This window comes from Theropithecus gelada, chromosome 1 (assembly GCF_003255815.1).
Source record: "Theropithecus gelada isolate Dixy chromosome 1, Tgel_1.0, whole genome shotgun sequence".
NCBI classification, from domain to species: Eukaryota; Metazoa; Chordata; class Mammalia; order Primates; family Cercopithecidae; genus Theropithecus; species Theropithecus gelada.
The window spans coordinates 218,196,510-218,216,305 of record NC_037668.1 but is presented as its reverse complement, the minus strand read 5'-3'; the positions used below and the strand labels follow the sequence as shown (position 1 = coordinate 218,216,305).

The 19,796-nt window shown below is 37.7% G+C and overlaps 1 protein-coding gene across 2 annotated transcripts in view; it reads left to right on the top strand.

Moving 5' to 3' along the window:
- Window positions 1–19,796, top strand: part of ADSS (adenylosuccinate synthase) — a 44,047-nt gene that overhangs the window by 8,941 nt on the left and 15,310 nt on the right. Inside the window, exons 2-6 of one of the 2 annotated variants that reach the window (XM_025388339.1) lie at window positions 5,542–5,644; window positions 6,416–6,484; window positions 10,632–10,676; window positions 18,871–18,937; window positions 19,216–19,323. In XM_025388339.1, coding sequence (XP_025244124.1) covers window positions 5,542–5,644; window positions 6,416–6,484; window positions 10,632–10,676; window positions 18,871–18,937; window positions 19,216–19,323 — 392 coding nt within the window. Of the gene's footprint in view, window positions 1–5,541; window positions 5,645–6,415; window positions 6,485–10,625; window positions 10,677–18,870; window positions 18,938–19,215; window positions 19,324–19,796 lie in introns of both variants that reach the window. The other variant, XM_025388328.1, reaches the window with a different exon arrangement.

The window sequence follows — 19,796 nt, the reverse complement described above, 5'->3', positions numbered from 1 at the left end:
ATGTAGGAGCAGCTCCATCTGCCCTTATAATATGTGGGTGGAAGACTGAGGGGTGCTCGTATTTGAAACTGGTTTTGGTTGTGGTGCTTATATTTGAAATTCTTTGTTTTGCTGTCTGCTAATACATGACCTCTCCTTGGACCAGTGTAATCTCTGTTTGAGGACAATTGCCTGAAGTCCCAAGGTGAATAATCTGAATATTTTAGGTTTAGCATCCAAATAGGCACTTTAAATTTGAAGCTTTGTCTGTTGCATTTTATAAAATACAGTATACTAAAACTTGTTTCGTATATAGATTACCTCATCAAGAAACTCCTTATGAGCAGCTCCTTCTCAGTTCACCTCAAGACCCTTCTGCATAGTGTGCGTTTCGAGATTAAAAGTTATGCCCCAGCTGCCCCCCAGAGCACTAGTGACCAAATAGAAATAAGACTTAGATATTTTCCTCTAAATCCTACGTAGGATAATCTAGGGTTTTTCTGGGTATATTTAACCATATTTACACACTGAAACAATTTAAATGATATTTAAACCATATAATAATCAATGTAATACTGGTTATTGAAAAATGTTGATATTTTTCAATAACTAATATTTGGATGAGCAAACTTTATACCACCGTGTGACTTTAAGTCTTTTACTGCTGAACTTTCCAGCTTGCACTACCTATAAACTTGGACAAACTTAAGGAGTTAAGCCAATTTTTCCCTCTAAAGTCATCCATCACAACCATCTGCCTAAAAAATTATGTGTGTGTGTGTGTGTGTGTGTGTGTGTGTGTCTAGAGCAACCATCGCCTCTTTATTATGGTTAATTCCATCATTACTACCTGTCTTGGTAAAATATTAGCTAAGAGAGTAAGCTTTTGTTGCACAATAAGAACATTGTCATGCACTGCCAGTAATAATTGTCAAATAATAATTCATCAAATGATTATATTAGTATATCTATAAAAGTAATTTTATGTAAATTAGGAGACTTACTTTAAGGGTCTACTCCAGAAATTAGAGTAGTTTATTTTTAACCTTGAGCAAATGATGAAATTTTAAAAACTTGTTTTTTGGGGGATTTTTTTGAGACAGAGTCTTGCTCTGTCGCCCAGGCTGGAGTGCAGTGGCGCGATCTCGGCTCACTGCAAGCTCCACCTCCCGGGTTCACGCCATTCTCGTGCCTCAGCCTCCTGAGTAGTTGGGACTACAGGTGTGCACCACCACCCCGGCTAATTTTTTTTTTTTTTTTTTTTTGAGACGGAGTCTCGCTCTGCCGCCCAGGCTGGAGTGCAGTGGCCGGATCTCAGCTCACTGCAAGCTCCGCCTCCCGGGTTCACGCCATTCTCCTGCCTCAGCCTCCCGAGTAGCTGGGACTACACGCGCCCGCCACTGCGCCCGGCTAGTTTTTTGTATTTTTTAGTAGACACGGGGTTTCACCGTGTTAGCCAGGATGGTCTCGATCTCCTGACCTCGTGATCCGCCCGTCTCGGCCTCCCAAAGTGCTGGGATTACAGGCTTGAGCCACCGCGCCCGGCCAATTTTTTATATTTTTAGTAGAGACAGGGTTTCATCATGTTAGCCAGGACAGTCTCAATTGCCTGACCTCGTGATCCACCCGCCTCGGCCTCCCAAAGTGCTGTGATTACAGGCGTGAGCCACCGTGCCCGGCCTAAAAACTGGTTTTAAAATAATAAACTGGTTGTAGCTGGGCAGAGTGGCATGCACATGTAGTCTCAGGGACTCAGGATGCTGAGACAGGAGGATTGCTTGAGCCCAGGAATTCAAGGCCTGCTTGGGCTATAGTGAGACCCCATCTCTAAAAAAAACCTGATTTGGCTTTGATAATAATACCTTATTTGTTGTCTCAAAATTACCAAATACTTTATAACAACTTAGTAAAAATTTATTAAACTTAGTAATTTGTAACAAGAGGAACTGAAATACAGGTAAGAATTACCCTGTACGTTATTTTTAAAAGACTAAATTAAGATAAATAATGTTCTTTTGGTGTATACTATATGTCCTAGGATTCTATCAGAATTGATGATAAAATTACACAAGTGTGAAATAATAATACATATTAGGAAGTTTATTACAAGATTGTTTATAGTAGCAAAAGATTGGAAACAGGCCGGGCGCGGTGGCTCAAGCCTGTAATCCCAGCACTTTGGGAGGCTGAGACGGGGGGATCATGAGGTCAGGAGATCGAGACCAACCTGGCTAACCCGGTGAAACCCCGTCTCTACTAAAAAATAACAAAAAAACTAGCCGGGCGAGGTGGCGGGCTCCTGTAGTCCCAGCTACTCGGGAGGCTGAGGCAGGAGAATTGCGTAAACCCGGGAGGCGGAGCTTGCAGTGAGCCGAGATCCGGCCACTGCACCCCAGCCTGGGCGACAGAGCGAGACTCCGTCTCAAAAAAAAAAAAAAAAAAAAAAAAGATTGGAAACACTCTGAATGCCTCTCATTATGGGACCAGTATAATAAGTTATGATATATGTACATATGCAAAAGGATAAAATACAACTGTTAAAGGAATGAGATGATTCTCTTTGCAAGGTTATGGAAGTACGCAAGCTGCCCACCTGTATATAGTTTGCTACCATTGTATATGTAAAATAAAACAGTACATATGTTTTGTATGCAAAAATCACTTCAGGAAAGACATCAAAAACTTGTGCTAACTGGTTGTCTTACAGCAAGGGCATGAGAAAGGCTTCACATTTTACTGTGCATACTTCTGTGCCATTTGGTGTCTGTATCATATGTGGGAATTTCCTATTTAAAAATAAATAGTAAAAACTAATGCACCTGTTTCCTTTCTGGTGTCACCTGAAGGTGTTGCCCATCATCCCTGTTTCTGTCTGCCTGTGCCTTTCCAAAGTGTGTCTTACAGATTTTAGTCCAACACTGCCAAGTTTTTTTATTTTAAATATATGCCATACCTTAGTCTTCAAAGAGTTCTTTGCTTTATACAGTGCAAAACACCATGTAAATAGGTACTTGCTTTTTGAAGATTTTTTTTTTTTAGCAGGGCCAATTTTTCTAGCATTTTTGTGACCTCATAATTGGTGATGATTTGGTAAAAGTAGTAACATTCAATTTGTTAAAAATAACCTTGTGGATCGGGCAGAATGGGGGAAGATGGTCAGACAGAACCCTTTACCAATTGTTCGCCCACAGGAACACCAGATTTAATAACTATCCACACAAAAAAGCACCTTCATAAGAACCAAAAATCAGGTACCTGGTTTTAACTTCCTATCACTGAAAGAGGCATGGAAGAGGGTAGGAAAGACAGTCTTGAATTGCTGATACCACCCCTTCCCCACCCCCAGCAACCATGGGACACTGAGAGCGAATCTGTACCCTTAGAGGCAGGAGAATGCAGTGATCCTAGGACTTTGCATTGGAACTCAGTGCTGCCCTTGTCACAACAGAAAGCAACACTGGGCAGAACTCAGCCAGACCAGCCCTTACCAGAGGGGAATTGCCCATCCTAGTGGTCAGAACCTGAGTTCCAGCAAGCCTAGCCAGCACATGCTAAAGTGCTCTGGGGTCCTAAATAAATTTGGAAGATAGTCTGGGCCACAAAGACTGCAGTTCTTGGGCAAGTTCCGGTGTTGTGCTGGACTTGGAGCCAGTGGACTTGGGGGGCATGTGACCTCGTGAGACACCAGCCAAGATAGCCAAGGGAGTGCTTGTGCCCCCGTTCCCCCAACCCCAGGCAGCACAGCATGCAGCTCCAGGAGAGGCTCCTTCCTTCCACTTGAGGAGAGGAGAGGGAAGAGTCCGGAGGATTTGGTCTTGCAATTTGGATCCCAGCCACAGTAGGACAGGGTACTGGGGGAAGTCCTGAGCTCCCCATCACAGGCCCTAGTTCCAGCACAAATTTCTAGACATACCCTGGGCCAGAAGAGAAGTTGCTGCCTTGAAGGGAAGGACTGAGTTCTGGCAGGATTCATTACCTGCTAGCTAAAAAGCCCGTGAGCCTTGAATAATTAGCAGGCAGATATCTACCCAGACAGATAAGGAAATTGTGGTACATAAACAAAGTGGAGTACTATTCAACCAAAAAAAGAATGAAATCCTCCTGTCATTTGCAACAACGTGGATGGAACTGGAGGTCATTATGTTACGTGAAGTAAGCCAAGCACAGAAAGACAAACTTCACATGTTCCCACTTATTTGTGGGAGCTAAAAATTAAAACAATGGAACTCATGGAGATAGAGAGTAGAAGGATGGTTACCAAAGGCTGGGAAAGGTAGTGGTAAGAGTTGGGGGTGGGGTGGGGAGATGGTTAATGGGTATACAAATATAGTTAGATAAAAATACATGTAGTATTTGACAGCACAACAGGGGACTACAACAGTAATTTATTATACATTTTTAAATAGCTCAGAGTATAATTAGATTGTAACACAATGAAAAGATAAATGCTTGAGTTGATGGATACCATATTTACCCGGATGTAATTATTACTCATATGCCTGTATCAAAATATCTCATGCGCCGCATAAATATATGCACTACTACGTACCAACAAAAATTAAAAATGAAAGAAAAATAGCCTCGTGATCAGCCCTCATTCTCAGGCAATATAGTTTTGATTGGTATTTTTTGTTATAGAAGGATGTTGGTAAAGTTTTTATTTGTTGCAAATACATCCCGAGTTTACTTTTAAAAGTCTGTTAATGTTGTATAGAAGTTTAAACATATGTGTAATCAGCTGACAAGTGTGAAAACTTGTGTTTTCTTCCATGTTTTTTAAACATATAAATTAGAAAAATTATCTGGTTACTTAATATTTAGTCTCCTTTGTACCTAATTTTTGTAATTTGACTTTTTCCATTTTGTTATTTCTGCATAAGCTTCGTAGAAAGCAAATTTCATCATGAGTTTATAGTATGATTCTCAGTGTTAGCAGTTCCTTGATGCACGATATTATTTTATCCAGAGGTGAGCAGGTTCTGGGGATCTGTCACTAACCAAACCTAAAAGACTGATATATAAATTAGAGGCCAAGGATAACCAATATTTGGGGGAGATTCTTGTTAAGTCCATGTAAGAATACAAATTTCAGGTCACAGAGTTGCTTGACAGAGTCTTAAGACGATGGGAATTATATGCATATTTACATCAAGTTAGGGTAACTGGATAGATTACTCTTCTCTTAGAGATTTTTTTGTGTGTAGATGGAATATCATGGTTAGTTAGATTGCCATAATCCTCCATAGCCAAAGACAGACTAACTGCTCTATGTATTTTTTTCACTTTTTTCCGTCTTTTAAGAAGGAGTATGATTTTCTGTCTTTCAGAAACCTGAATTCCCCAATGTCCATATTCTTTCAGAATAATCACTCAAGTGTACTACAGTGGGGAAAGGAGACAGCCAAACTATTTTAAAGCCTTTCACGAATCAGTAAAGGTGGCAAATATTTGGACTCTCTTAAGTTGACCTTTTAGCAGGAAGTCATTAATTCACTTTGGAAGGAGATATGTTATTTGTCACATTTATCATCAAACTTAGTTTTCCCCTGTCTTATATTTTAGGGTGGAAATAATGCTGGCCATACAGTTGTTGTGGATTCTGTGGAATATGATTTTCATCTCTTACCCAGTGGAATAATTAATCCAAATGTCACTGCATTCATTGGTAAGTATATAAACTGAGCTGCATGGGGATTCCCCCCACCAATTGATAATGGCATTCATTTTTTATCATCAAAACTGATTTCATCTCTCACTAACCAGGTGGTTCATTGATCTCTTACTAATTTTGACCTTGATACCTTCTGGAATATACCTGACTTTGGCTATTTGTCACTGTAAGGTGTTTTAACAGTAATACTTTTTGGAATGATTACTTTGCATTCATTTGTGCTCACTGACAATCTTAATTCTGTAAAGAAGTATTAGATCATCGAATCAGTTTTCCAAATACTTTTTTTCCCCAAATACTTTCAGCCATGACTCATAGTAAGAAATACGAGAGGTTCATGAGTTTATTTTGAACCCTTACAATACATGATGCAATCTGATCTTTTCTACTCTACTTTTTAATTTTTAAAAATCCTTATCACAACCTACTAAATTGACTTGTGACCTGATAGGGTGTGATTCCCCAACCTGAAAGATACTGATTTAGTGTGTACTGTGACCATGTTCCATTTGCTTAAAATTAACATAGTTTCCTTCAAAAACATATTTCACTTTGTTTCCAAGAAATTTTCAACTTCATTGAGTATAATTCTAGCATAAAATATTCACTATATTATGTTCCATTATGTATTTAAATTATACTCCTGTGAAAACTTGGAATCATTTCTGTGGTAACACCCTGGTAAATCAGAATGTCCTTTAAGTTACATGTGTCTGAGTTGTAATTATAGTGGCTTACGGCTGGAATTTGTTGGTTTTCCTTTAGGAAATGGTGTGGTAATTCATCTACCTGGATTGTTTGAAGAAGCAGAGAAAAATGTTCAAAAAGGAAAAGGTATGAAAGAATTAGTCTACTAGGTAACCAGTTGTTCTTTGTAAAGTTTTATTAGGATCTTATGCCAGGCAAACAACATGTTTGTCTTATACTTTAAAATTGCAGGCTACTATAGGACAAATTTTTAATGTCAGTTATTAAGTTTTATTTATTATAAACACTGTTTTAAACAGAAGACTAACATCTTACGTCATTATGTTAAGTCTTGATTTTTTTACACATTGGTTATCTGTAAACTTTATCTTAAGGTAGCTAGAATTACAATATGTGGGTGGCAAAACTAGGAAATTCCTGAGTTTGCACACTGTCAGTCTTGTTTTCTAAAAGGTCTAGAGCTCTCCTTTTGTTGCTACAACTCAGGGATAAAAGGGAATTTTTTTACCCCCCCATGCTACACAGATGTAAGGGGAATTGTTTAGGGCCCTCCTTCTAAATGAAGTAAATGCTGCTTTTATGCAATATATCCATGCCCATCTTCTTAAAAGAAATAGTCCTGGATTCTTGTCTTTACTGATCTCTTGGATTTTTAGAGGTGTGTTTACATTAACCTTGGCCATCTCATTAGGGTGTGAGGGGAATTTGATAATACAAACCCAGTTTAAACATCTCTAATACAAAAATCTGAAATCCAAAATGCTCCCCAAATCTGAAACTTTTTGAACACAGACATGACACAAGTGGAAAGTTCCATACCCAACCTCATGCAACGAGTCACAGTCCCAACATAGGCGCACACACAGTTTATTCAGTGTCTCCCAGGGAAAAAAGGCCTTCTCCCCTTTCAGCTTTCATATATCTTTTCCATGCACGCCCAGATTCCCCCACACAAGCGTGCCCACAGAGGGTAATAAAGAGGCATGTGTGCTAGCTGGATGTTCCAACTGTGGTAAGAAATGAAATATAGAATACAGATGGAGACGGAAAGCCTACTGTTTGTTGTTACTGCTGTTTGCCAGCTGATACAGATACTCTGGTGCTGCTGCTGTACTGCTTAGTTACCCTCAACACATGTTTTCCACTGTATTAGTGGTATGTCATATTTTTTACTGTTAAATACTTGCATGTGAATCACTGTAAGGAAATGATTACTTATCAGCATATAAATTCAGAGTCAAGAATGTTGGTATTGGTAAACAACCACAGATGGAGGAGGAAGAGGAGGAGGGAGGAGAAGGAGGAGGATGGAGGAAGAAGAGAAGGAGGAGGAGGAGGGTCCCTAAACTTTTTCATGCACAAAATTATTTAAAATACTGTATAAAATTGCCTCAGTTGATGTGTATAAGGTGTATATGGAACATAAATGAATTTCATGTATATATTTGAGCCACACCCCCCAGAGATCTCATTATTTGTATTCCAAAGTCCAAAAAAAATCTGAAATCTGAAATATTCTGGTATTTGGAATAAGGGAATCTCAACCTGTAATACATAATTGAGGAGAATCATTAGTATAGTTTCCCCTTGAATTAGCTCACATTTAAAAGACGCAATTACTGTTAAAGTATTGTTCAGGTTTTTTTTTTTTTTTTTTTTTTTTTTTTTGGAGATGGAGTCTTGCTTTGTCATGCAGGCTGGAGTGCAGTGGCACGATCTCGGCTCACTGCAACTTCTGCTTCCTGGGTCCAAGCGATTCTCCTGCCTCAGTCCCGAGTAGCTGGGACTACAGGCACGTGCCACCATGCCTGGCTAACTTTTTGTATTTGTAGTAGAGATGGGGTTTCACCATGTTAGCCGGGATGGTTTCCAACTCCTGACTTTGCGATCCGCCAGCCTTGGCCTCCCAAAGTGCTGGGATTACAGATGTGAGCCACCGTGTCCTGCCCTGTTCAGGTTTAAAAGTAGCAATCTGTCCTCAAGTGTTCTTAACCACTAAATGTGATTTTACAGAACCCTGTCTTTGGTACCATCTCTTTTCTCCTTTCTGCGTTTTTACCTGTGACCTAGTCTGTGATTTTTATATTGGTGCTGCTCTCTGTTCTCATCTCCTTTAATAAGTTTGCCCTACTCCCTTTTTCCTTCTAGCCTATCCGACCCTGCTCTTTTTCCACTTTACTGAATTTCTTGCTCCTATTTTCTTTATTGTATCTCCTAAACTAATTTTAGAGTACATGTTTGTGTGTCGAAACAACCATAGAGGGGGACGCTTAATATTCCAGGTTTACTTTTTCGCACGTTACCGAGGAGGTTCTCCTCTTTAATCTTTAAGGAATATATTTTAAAAATAAATCTTAAGGTAAAAACAAATTTTTCATTATTAAAGATTAGTTTTGAAATGTTTGCAGCTTGGCAGTTTGTCTTTAGTATTGTCTTTAAAGAAAAACATCAATTTGGATTCATTTGTTCATTCAAGCATTTTTTTTTTTGGAGACATGGTCTTGCTCTGTCGTCTATGCTGGAGTGCAGTGGTGTGAACACAGTAGTGAGCCTCTACCTCCTGGGCTTAAGCAGTCCTCCTACTTCAGCCTCCCGAGTAGCTGGGGCCGTAGGCACGTGCCACCATGCCTGGCCAGGTTTTAAAATTTTTTTTATTTTTGTAAAGATGGGGTCTTTCTGTGTCACCCAGGCTGGTCTCAAACTCCAGGCCTCAAGCAATCCTCCTGCCTTGGTCCCCCAAGTGCTAGGATTATAGGCCACTGCTCTTAGCCAAAAATAATTTTTAAAACCACTTATTGGATAACAGGCCCTGTGCTATGAAAACTCACAGCCTCTCCTCTAGGTCTTCCACAGTTAAATGGGGAGACAGATATATCTCCTTACAATTCACTGTAGTAAGTACAGTAATTAACAGTAGTACCTTAGAAGAATTAGTGAAAAAGCTTATTTTCTGTGCTTCTTTTTTTTTTTTTTTTTTAGATGGAGTCTTGCTCTGTCACCAGGCTGGAGTGCAGTGGCACGATCTCGGCTCACTGCAGTCTCTGCCTCCTGGCTTCAAGCGATTCTCCTGCCTCAGCCTCCTGAGTAGCTGGGATTACAGGCGCTCGCCACCACACCCAACTAATTTTTGTATTTTTAGTAGAGACAGGGTTTCACCATGTTGGCCAGGATGGTCTCGATCTCCTGACCTCAGGTGATCCGCCCGCCTTGGCCTCCTGAAGTGCTGGGATTACAGGCATAAGCCACCACACCCGGCCCATATTTTTTATAATAATTATCTTTTGGGAAAGGGTGCCATTCCTAAAATTAACTCCCTTCTGTCAAATTTCTCCCTGCTAGGTACCTAACCTCCCCTAGCAAATTTCTGCCTGCCAGGTACCTAACCTCCCCAGCATGATGTTTTTCTACCATTTGCCTTTTGGATTCCTAGAAATATTTTATGTGGATGTGACTGGTTTGAATTTGGAGCTTTTAGAGCAAGACATTTGGAAAGATAGCATGTGAGTGAATTTATGTATGGAATGAATGACGTGAGAAAACTCTTGTTAGACATGATGTTTCCTATACAGAAGAAAAGATACAAACATGATTGCTTCAGTAAAAAGTGCTTTTAGACATTGTATTTCCTTTTTTTTGAGACAGCATCTCGCTCCACCGCCTACACTGGAATGTAGTGGCACAATCTTGGCTCACTGCAACCCCTGCCTCCCGGGTTCAAGTGATTCTTGTGCCACAGCTACCCGAGTAGCTGGGATTAGATGCACCCACCACGACGCCCAGCTAATTTTGTATTTTTGGTAGAGATGGGGTTTTATCATGTTACCCAGGCTGGTCTCAAACCCCTGGTCTCAAGTGATCCACCTGCCTTGGCCTCCCACAGTGTTGGGATTACAGGCATTAGCCACCATGCCCGGCCTAGACATATTTCTAAAGAAATTAAGATTTTAGGCTGAGGTGGGCAGATCACGAGGTCAGAGGAATGAGACTGTCCTGGCTAACACGGTGAAAACCAGTCTGTACTAAAAATACAAAAAAAAATTAGCCGGGCAAGGTGGCGGCACCTGTAGTCCCAGCTACTTGGGAGGCTGAGGCAGGAGAATGGCAGGAACCCGGGAGGCGGAGCTTGCAGTGAGCTGAGATCGCGTCACTGTACTCCAGCCTGGGCGACAGAGCGAGACTCCGTCTCAAAAAAAAAAAAGAAATTAAGATTTAAAACTGCTGTACAGAATGTTCAATTAAAATATATCTTTTTCCCCTTTCTCTCCAGGACTAGAAGGCTGGGAAAAAAGGCTTATTATATCTGACAGAGCTCATATTGGTAAGGTGGATATATTGCATTTATTTGTAACTATCTTTTTATCAGAAATTTATCAAATGAAAGTATTTAGTAACTAATTTTGTCTTTTATTTTTATTTAGCGTAAGTAGGATGGATTGTAGTAATTGAGTTCTAAATACAAAAAAAACTTAACTTTTTTTCTTTTTTAACAAAGTCTAGGCTGAAATTTACCTATTTGAAAAAAAGGTTAACTAAGCAAATTTGTAATACAAGTGGTATTTCATAAGACATCTCTAATTCTATTTAAAAATAAGCCACATCAAATGCAAAGAACATTTATTTGTACATGTAATATTCTTGTAAAAGTAAGTGTACCATTTTGCAGATAGAGTGAGTCTTTGTGCCTAAAATGTAATAATTATTGCTTTTTCAGTGATTCAGATTTTGTTCAGACTAACCTAAATTTCAGCCACTACCAATAAATTTGGGATTTTCTTTTCTGTTATTTTGCTCTTTCAGAACCAATAGAATTGTTAATTAGCAGTGACATGATTAAGAGACAATAACCAGAAAAGAAATCAGTAAAAACCATATAGGAAACTTCTCTATGATTGATCTGCACTCTTAAATTGTATTTAAATATGTATGTGTCCTGTGGCAGTAGCTGCTCTAGTTTTAACACTGGCCTCTATTTAAAAGGCAGCCTCATCAAGATACTTAACAGTATTTATCAGCCAAGCACAGAAATCAAATAATGGTCCCTCCAGATAATAGCCACAGACTTGAATCCTAGGTATAATCCTAGTAACCCAAATAAAATAACTTATTTAAAGTAAACTCTATTGGATTAACATACAGTTTTTATATGAAACTGGCCTCTTTGTTACATTGTGTGCCACAGGCTTCTTAATCTGTAAAGTCTGAAAAGAACAATTTTTTGTTTTTACTGAAAAACAGTTTTATGTCAATATTTGTTGTCCTCCTGTATGTTGTCTATTAGTAGGCTGGTTATCCTTGAATGCAAAGACTTTGATAGCTGTTTGTTAGTGTAACTGGATAAAATGTGGAATACTTCTGTATTTAACATAAAACTAAGCTTGTGAGTAGTTTATATTTCACCTGGTTATGCTTAAACTATGATAGTATTATCAGTAATACTTTTATTTAAAAGGCACCTTTTATATTTCCAGAATAATTACTAACATAGATGCATAACCCAGACAAAAACCAAAGGAAACAAAGCAGCTTTGCAGTCCCAGATGATCACGTGCAATTTGGATAAGGACAAAAGGTTTTGTTTTGGTTTTCAGAAGAAGGAGGTTGTCATTTTTGTTGCCCATTTTAAGCTTCTGATTTTAAAAATATTTATATTTTGTTTGTTAGCTTATCTTAGGACTTGAATTTTAAACTTATATATCACTGTTGTGCTATCATATAGGAAGCAATACAGTGTTACTAATACTTTTTTGTTGTTGTTAGATGGAGTCTCGCTTTGTCACCCAGGCTGGAGTGCAGTGGGGTGATCTCGGCTCACTGCAACCTCTGCCTCCTGGGTTCAAGCGATTCTCCTGCCTCAGCCTCCTGAGTAGCTGGGATTACAGGTGTGCCACCATGCCCAGCTAATTTTTGTGTTTTTAGTGGAGATAGGGTTTCACATGTTGGTCAGGCTGGTCTTGAACTACTGACCTCAGGTGATCTGCCCACCTTGGCCTCCCAAAGTGCTGGGATTACAGGTGTGAGCCACTGCCTCCAGCCCTACCAATATTCTTTCTTATTGGCAGTTTCTTAGGTGTATAAGGAAAAATGTGTTTTTGTGAAGTACTTTTGTAGCGTTTTTGTTTGCTTATACTTACTACTCATTAGCTTTATTTATTCTGTTACCAATAGTCAACTTTATCTTCTTTTACCTTCGTGATATTATGTGTAACTTTTTGGTATCCATTGTTCCTATTGTGGATAAAGCAAGGCACTGCATTAGATGATAAAAACCACTACTTATCTTCAGAACGTTCTAATGGCTTTTTGTTATGTTGTCTGCTCTGTGAAATTCACTATCTTAATCAGCATACCACAATTTAGGATTGCAAAACAGAATAATCCCTAATACCTGCCCTTTGAATAACGTATAGCATCAGCGTATGTAATCAGGTAGTTGGGCTATGTGCAGATATAAATATATGCTGATGATATCAGCCTGTTGGAAAGAACATCGTGTTAAGAGACATATCCCTGTTCCTGTCTGGATTCTCCATCTTCCTTCTTCATTGCAATTGCTTTGGGTCTGTCACTTAACAGTTCCATCCTTGGTACAGCATAGAGGTTAAGCAAGTTACTTAATTATTTTAGACCACCAAAACAAAACAACAAAGTAGTATGGGAAGGGGTAAAAAGGCCTAGAGTAAAAGGAAAGTAATGTAGTTTAAGCCATAATAAATGTAAATGAGTATTATTATTTTATTTACAATTATATTTCTTTAATAATGATTTTTTTTCCCATAAATGTATGTCCTTAAAGGAAAGTATTTCTGACAGAGGACTGAGCCTGTAGAAGATAAGCTCAGACTAAAATTTAGGTGTTAGTAGTAATATGTGTAATAATGGATGTGTTGTGCTTTAAAATGTGTGTTACTATAAGCCTATAAGGTTCATTTCCTAGGGTCCTTAAAAAGTCTTACAAGAAACATATTTTTTATTTTATTATTTTATTTTATTATTTTTTGAGACAGGGTCTCATTCTATCACCCATGCGGGAGTTCAGTGGCATGATCTTGGCTCACTACAACCTCCGCCTCCTGGGTTCAAGCGATTCTCGTACCTCAGCCTCCTGAGTAGCTGGGATTACAGGCATGTCCCACCACGCCCAGCTTATTTTTTTGTGTTTTTAGTAGAGACAGGGTTTCGCTATGTTGGCCAGGCTGGTCTTGAACTCCTGACCTCAAATGATCCACCCGCCTCGGCCTCCCAAAGTGCTGGGATTACAGGCGTAATCCACTGCCCGGTCAGAAACATGTATTTTAATATAATCAATTCTATAATAGTGAAAAGGAGTAAATAGTATCATTAAAAAATCAAAAAGCTAATTGGAAAATCATTGCTGTGAAACTGCTTCCGTCTTTGCTTTAGAGACTCCCCTGTCACCGTGGCACTGAATGGACAGTTCTGTAAGCTCCATTGTAATTTAAGGTGTTAGAATTCTCATTTCAGAACTGAGTACAGGATCTGGCATATAGATGCTTCAAAATGTTCATTTACTTCCAAGGATTTTTAAAATCTTCCGTAGTATGAGATTCTGTATAAAAGTGTGGTGGGTGATATGGAGCGTAGTACAATGGAAAAAACTATAGGCTTTGAAACTGAGGGATCTGGATCCAAATCTTGATTATGGATCCTCTGGCAAGTGATTTCCTTTGCAGTCACTAGTTCACCAATCAGTAAAAACACCTTACACAGGTTGTGTCCACAAAGGAAAGAATTTTATGTGTTTTCTTCATATATGTGTACACCCAACAGCTAACTTAAGTGCTGTACTTGGTCAAGATACACTGTTTTTATCCTGACAAATACTGCTCTGTAGTTTTCTTTAGTTTTGTTGTCTGTTCTTCAATTTTGGTGCCTTCTATTTTTCTGAAAGAGTTGTGTGTGAGGTTGGTAGTATTTCTTGTTTAAATGTTTTATAGAAAATCTTTGTGAGGATGTTTTTATGAATTCCATGAAGATTATGAATTTTATTTCTTTAATAGATATTGGGATATTCAGATTTTTCTGTTTCTTGTGTCAGTTTTAGTAATTTATGTTTCCTAAAGAAATGTATTCGTCTAACTTCTCAAATTATTGGTAACTTTTGTAGTCTTCAGTGATGTCCCTCTTTTATTCATGGTATCCATTTTATGGATTTTGTGGGTTGTTTTTTTTTTCCAAAAAACCATTTTCTCTATTTTCTGCTTCACTGGATTCAGCTCTTTCTATTCTTCCTACTTTCTTTGGTTTAAATTTGCTCGTTTTTGTAGTTCCTTTAGAAGCTTGGATCATGAACTCTAGACCGACGTCTCTCTCTTCCTCCCTCCTTTCCTCCCTCCCTCCCTTCCTTTCTTCCTTCCTGACCTTTCTTTTCTAATGTAAGCATTTAAAATTACATGTGTTCCTCTAACACATGTAATTATGTTAGCTGTATTCCACAAATATTATTTATACATTCATTTCCATTCAGTTCAAAATAACATAATTTATATTTTAACCTATATGTTGAGTATGATGTTTGTGTTTCCAAATATTGGAAGATTTTCATGATTTCTCTCTATTCATAATTTAATTTTATTGTGAACAGAGAATATCCTCTGTATGATCCTAATCTTAGTTTGTTGAGGCTTCTTTTCCGGCTCAGGTTGTGGTCTGTTTGGTTAATGGTCTTCATGCACTAGAAAGAATATGTGCTCTGCTCTTGTTGAGTAGCGTGTTCTTTAAATGCCAATTAAATCAAATTGTTTGATAGTGGTGTTCAAGTCCTGTATCCCAGCTGATTTTCTGTCTGTATTCTGTCAGTTACTCGGAGGAGTGTTGAGCCTCTGACAATAATTGTGGATTTGTCTATTTCTCTTTTGAAGTCAGTCAGTTTCTGCTTCATGCACATTGAAGCTCTGTTAGGTTCATGTATGTTTACAGTTCTGATTTTGATGCATTGAACCTTTCCTCATTATGAATTGGTATTAACAACCATAGCTTTTTATGATCAGCAGGTTTCCCTGGTGCTGTTAGTGGGAAAGTTTTGATGCTGTATGTACTAGTTAGTTACTTTTCAGAAGCTAAATTTGTTATTGTGTGATTTAAAAGTATCTAATAAGCTATGAATGTTAATACCACAATATCCTCTTTATGGTAATATTCCTTATTCTGATATCTACTTTGATATTAATATAGCCACTAGAGTTACCTTAAGATTACTATTTGCATGGTGTATCGCATTCCATCCTCTAATGATCTTTAGTGTGTCTGTCTCTTTGGATCTTATAATGTATTTTTTATAGACAAAATGTAGTTGGGTCTTGCATTTTATTCATTGTGACAATTTTATCCTTTAATTGGAATGTTTAGACTATTTACTTTTACTATAGTTAATTATCACTATGGTTAGATTTATGTCTGCTCTTTGTTTTCTTTTTATTTATTCTTTATTTTTCTTCTTTTCCTGCTTTCTTTTACACTCAACATTTTTAATATTATCCCCACTGTTAACTTACTAGCTATACCTTTTGTTTTATGAATTTATGAATTTTGGTAGTTGCTGTAGGGGCTATAATTGCATCTTTTACGTTACTCGAGTTACCTTCAAGTATTTCACTTAGAAGGTTTAAGCAGTTGATTTTTTTAAGGCAACTTAAAAATTATTAAGTTGCTGGCCAATTCTTTACATTAGCACACTAATGCAAGGACCTATTGCATTAAACTTTTGCCCTGTTCACTGAATCTCATAACTCAGTTTGTACTATAAGAGATGCTTATTGAGGGAAAATGGCCTAATGAGTGGTTGAGACCCTTAAAAAAATTAAATATGAAATCCAGATTTGTTAGGTGTCTGTTCTTTTATTTAATATCTATGTATTACATGCCTACTGTGTCAGGTATGGTGCTGAGCACTAAGGATTCAGCAGTAGAAAAGACCAAAAGCATCCCTTAATGGAGCATATCGTGTACTAGTGAAAACAGATCATATCACTAGAAATGTGTAATCCATGTAGCATGGCATATAGTGCTCAGTTCTGAGGAGAAATAGTAACTCAGAGAAAGGAGCTAGGCAATGGCAGGCAGTTTGAAGGAGGAGGTAGGGGCCTACAGTTGTATGTAATGTGGCCGGGGAGCCTTCACTGAAAAGTGACAGTTGAGTCCAAGACCTCAGGGAGATGTGAGAAAGCAAGCAAAGTGGCTGTTACATGTTCTGAGTCTCATACTAAATATGGTATAACATTAATCATGTTAATAAAACTTAACTATAATAGTAAATTAAAACTTTTAAAATGCTGTTAATAAACTTAACTAAAGGTGCACAATTATGATGTTTTCTTTGTTTGCAATATCTAGGCTGTAGAAAGTGAAACAGATATTCCAAGGCTGTTCTTTCAAAACAGTAATAGTGGAGGCATTAATGCTCCATGCCGTGATGAAGCCTTATGAACGTAATTATTCTGATTACACTAATTGCTTCCTGGGGCCTAGAAAAACCAAGGAAAGCATTAGCTCTATGACAGGGCGCTAAATTAATGTCTGAAAAATATGGTTCACCTGCTTTGCAGCAACCATTTATTTGTGGGTTATCAGTTGCTTTTTAAATTTCTTTGAGCATAAAAAACAAAACATTTACTTTCAAATGTCTTTTTATTCAAAAGAAATGAGAATGGTATACTCTAAGATCTCAATCTTGTCATAACTGATTTGCAAATTCAGGGTTTAATGAAACAGCCCTTCAGAACTATTCTGGCCTCTCAAGTAACTGAGAAAGACTATTGCTTGGGCAATAAAATGGGAACATGATGATAAACTGACCCTTACAGATCAAAATTATTGGTTACATAAAGAGTATTTTATTCTTTTTCATTGCTGTGTAGTATCCCTTTATATGACCATTTCACACTTTTAAAAATCCATTCATTCTACCATTGATGAAAATTTGAGTTGTTTCCAATATTGGGATATTACAAATACTGTTACCCTGAGCATTCTTGTAGATATCTTTTGGTGTGCAGTATACTGATATGACTTTAAAGGTGTTACTGTTACCTAACTGTGGCACTAAGACAGATATTGCTTACTAGATACTTCTAAATCACACAAATTTAGTTTCTGAAATATAACTGATTAGCATGTACAGTATCAAAACTTTCCTACTAACAGCACCAGGGAAACCTGTTGATCATAAAAAGCTATGGTTGTTAACCTTGCCAAGCACGGCAGGAGGATTGCCTTGACAGTTTTAGTAGTGTCTCAAAAAGAGGAAAGTAGAGAAGAGTACATACATGGTTTTATGGGCAGGGTTAATCAGAGGATGGGTTTAGATTGGGTTATCAGACTTTTCTGGCTTCACCATCTATAACTTCAATATCAGTCTTCTAATGCTTCTAAATAGTTCTTTTACAGATGCTACCATTAATCCCAAGAACCTCATATCAGTCTTTCTGTTAAACATCTACACATTTCAACTTAATTATTTGGAAACAGTGACTTCATTAGCAAAAAGAAACTATGGTTAAATATATTAAAAATCAGTAAATTGTACATCTTAAATGGGTGAATTTTGTGCTATATAAATTATATTCCCATAAAACTGTTTAAAAACAAAACAAAAAACAAGAAGCCTTGGTTAGAAGTTCAGAGACCAAAATTCCAGTTCTTCCTCTTCTATAAACCAGCTATTTGTTCAGTCAGTAAATATTTGAGGACTTGTTTGCACTGGAAATCAACTAGTAGACTAAACTGACATGATCCTAATACTCTCAGAGCATTGGCAGGGGAGAAAGAGTACAAGTTATGTGTAGGTGTAGAAAGAGGCAATATTTCATGCAGAAGTACATGCCTTGTAGCTGAGGGCTGCAAAGAATGCCAGTGTGACCAGAGGGCAGTGCGGGTGGCAGAGCATAAGATGAAAGTGTAGACTGTGCAAGGAGGCCAGATAATAAAAATAATTTTGTGTCTTTTTTTAGAGCAGTGGAAAACTGTTGAGTTTTAAGGGCAGGGGAGGTGTGAATGCCATATTTGTGTCTTGGAAAGATGCTTTGGCTGCATGACAGCATTTGGATTAGCGATGTCTAAGAATGGAAAGAGGTACACACACTAGGAGACTGCAGTTTTGGTGAGAGATGATGGAATCTCGAGACTAGTGAGGAAAAGGGAGGTGTCAACATGAGCCCTAGATTCTAGGAGTCCAGAACCTAAAGAAAAAAGAGTATTTTTGTAAATTGACCTTTGTAAAATTTTAGGGCAGGATGTTTCAAAATTACCCTCTTAATGACTTAGTTTTTTAAATAGTATAGACTGTAATAAATAAGAGTGAAAGATCAGACAGATTTTCATCTTAATGTACTAATTGGTGTTATCATCTTCTACCATTATCACTTTTAAAAATGTGTTTAGTTTGTTATACTGAAATGAGGCTGAAGGGATTTATAACTTCAGTAATTTGAAATGCAGTGTATTTTGTTTTTGTGTATTATCTTTGTTTCAACAACTGTGGTTTTATTTCCCCTCAGTATTTGATTTTCATCAAGCAGCTGATGGTATCCAGGAACAACAGAGACAAGAGCAAGCAGGAAAAAAGTATGTGTGTGTGTGTTTTTTGTTTGTTTGTTTTTTGTTTTTGGTACAGTTTAAGCATTTACAGACCCTTATATTTTAATTCTAGACCAGAAGTTTAAGAAAAGTAAGTATTAGAATATCCTGTTTTAGAGAAAATCAGTAGGATTATGAACATATACTTAGCAAGAAATAATATAAACAGAAAATAGTCATATGTAACTTTATTCACTGTAATGATCTGACCATAAGACCTACATCTTTCTTGTCTAACTTAAAGCTTGTTTGGATTTGTTTTTAAGTTTGGGTACAACAAAAAAGGGCATTGGCCCAGTTTATTCGTCCAAAGCTGCTCGGAGTGGACTCAGGATGTGCGACCTTGTTTCTGACTTTGATGGCTTCTCTGAGAGGTAACTAACTTGTGTTTGAAAATGGAAGGAATGAATGCATTTTTAGATTTTTTTTTTAAAACCTAGGGTGTAAAATGATACAGTCAGTGTTCTAGTTAAAATAGTGGTGGTTGGCCTTTTTAAGATTTGAAATGTTCAAGTTATCTTTATTACATTATACTTAATCTTTAGTTACAGATTAACTTCATGAAAAATAACATGACGGTGGTTTAATAGAATGTCCTAAGAAGACAAAGGCAGAGTTATATTTAAGAATTGAAATATGGAATGGTTTCCTGAGAAATAGAATGATTCCAGGGGCTGTGGCAGTCCTTGGATGGTTACATTCTAAGGTCTTGATCCTTGCATTTTCAGGCCTGGAGACTCCTTATGTCCTCCCACCCAGAAATCATTAGCTCTCAGATGCTGGTGAATTATTGTATACCAAGCTCAACTTGAAAAACAGAGATGCTACGTTAACACATGCTTTCTGT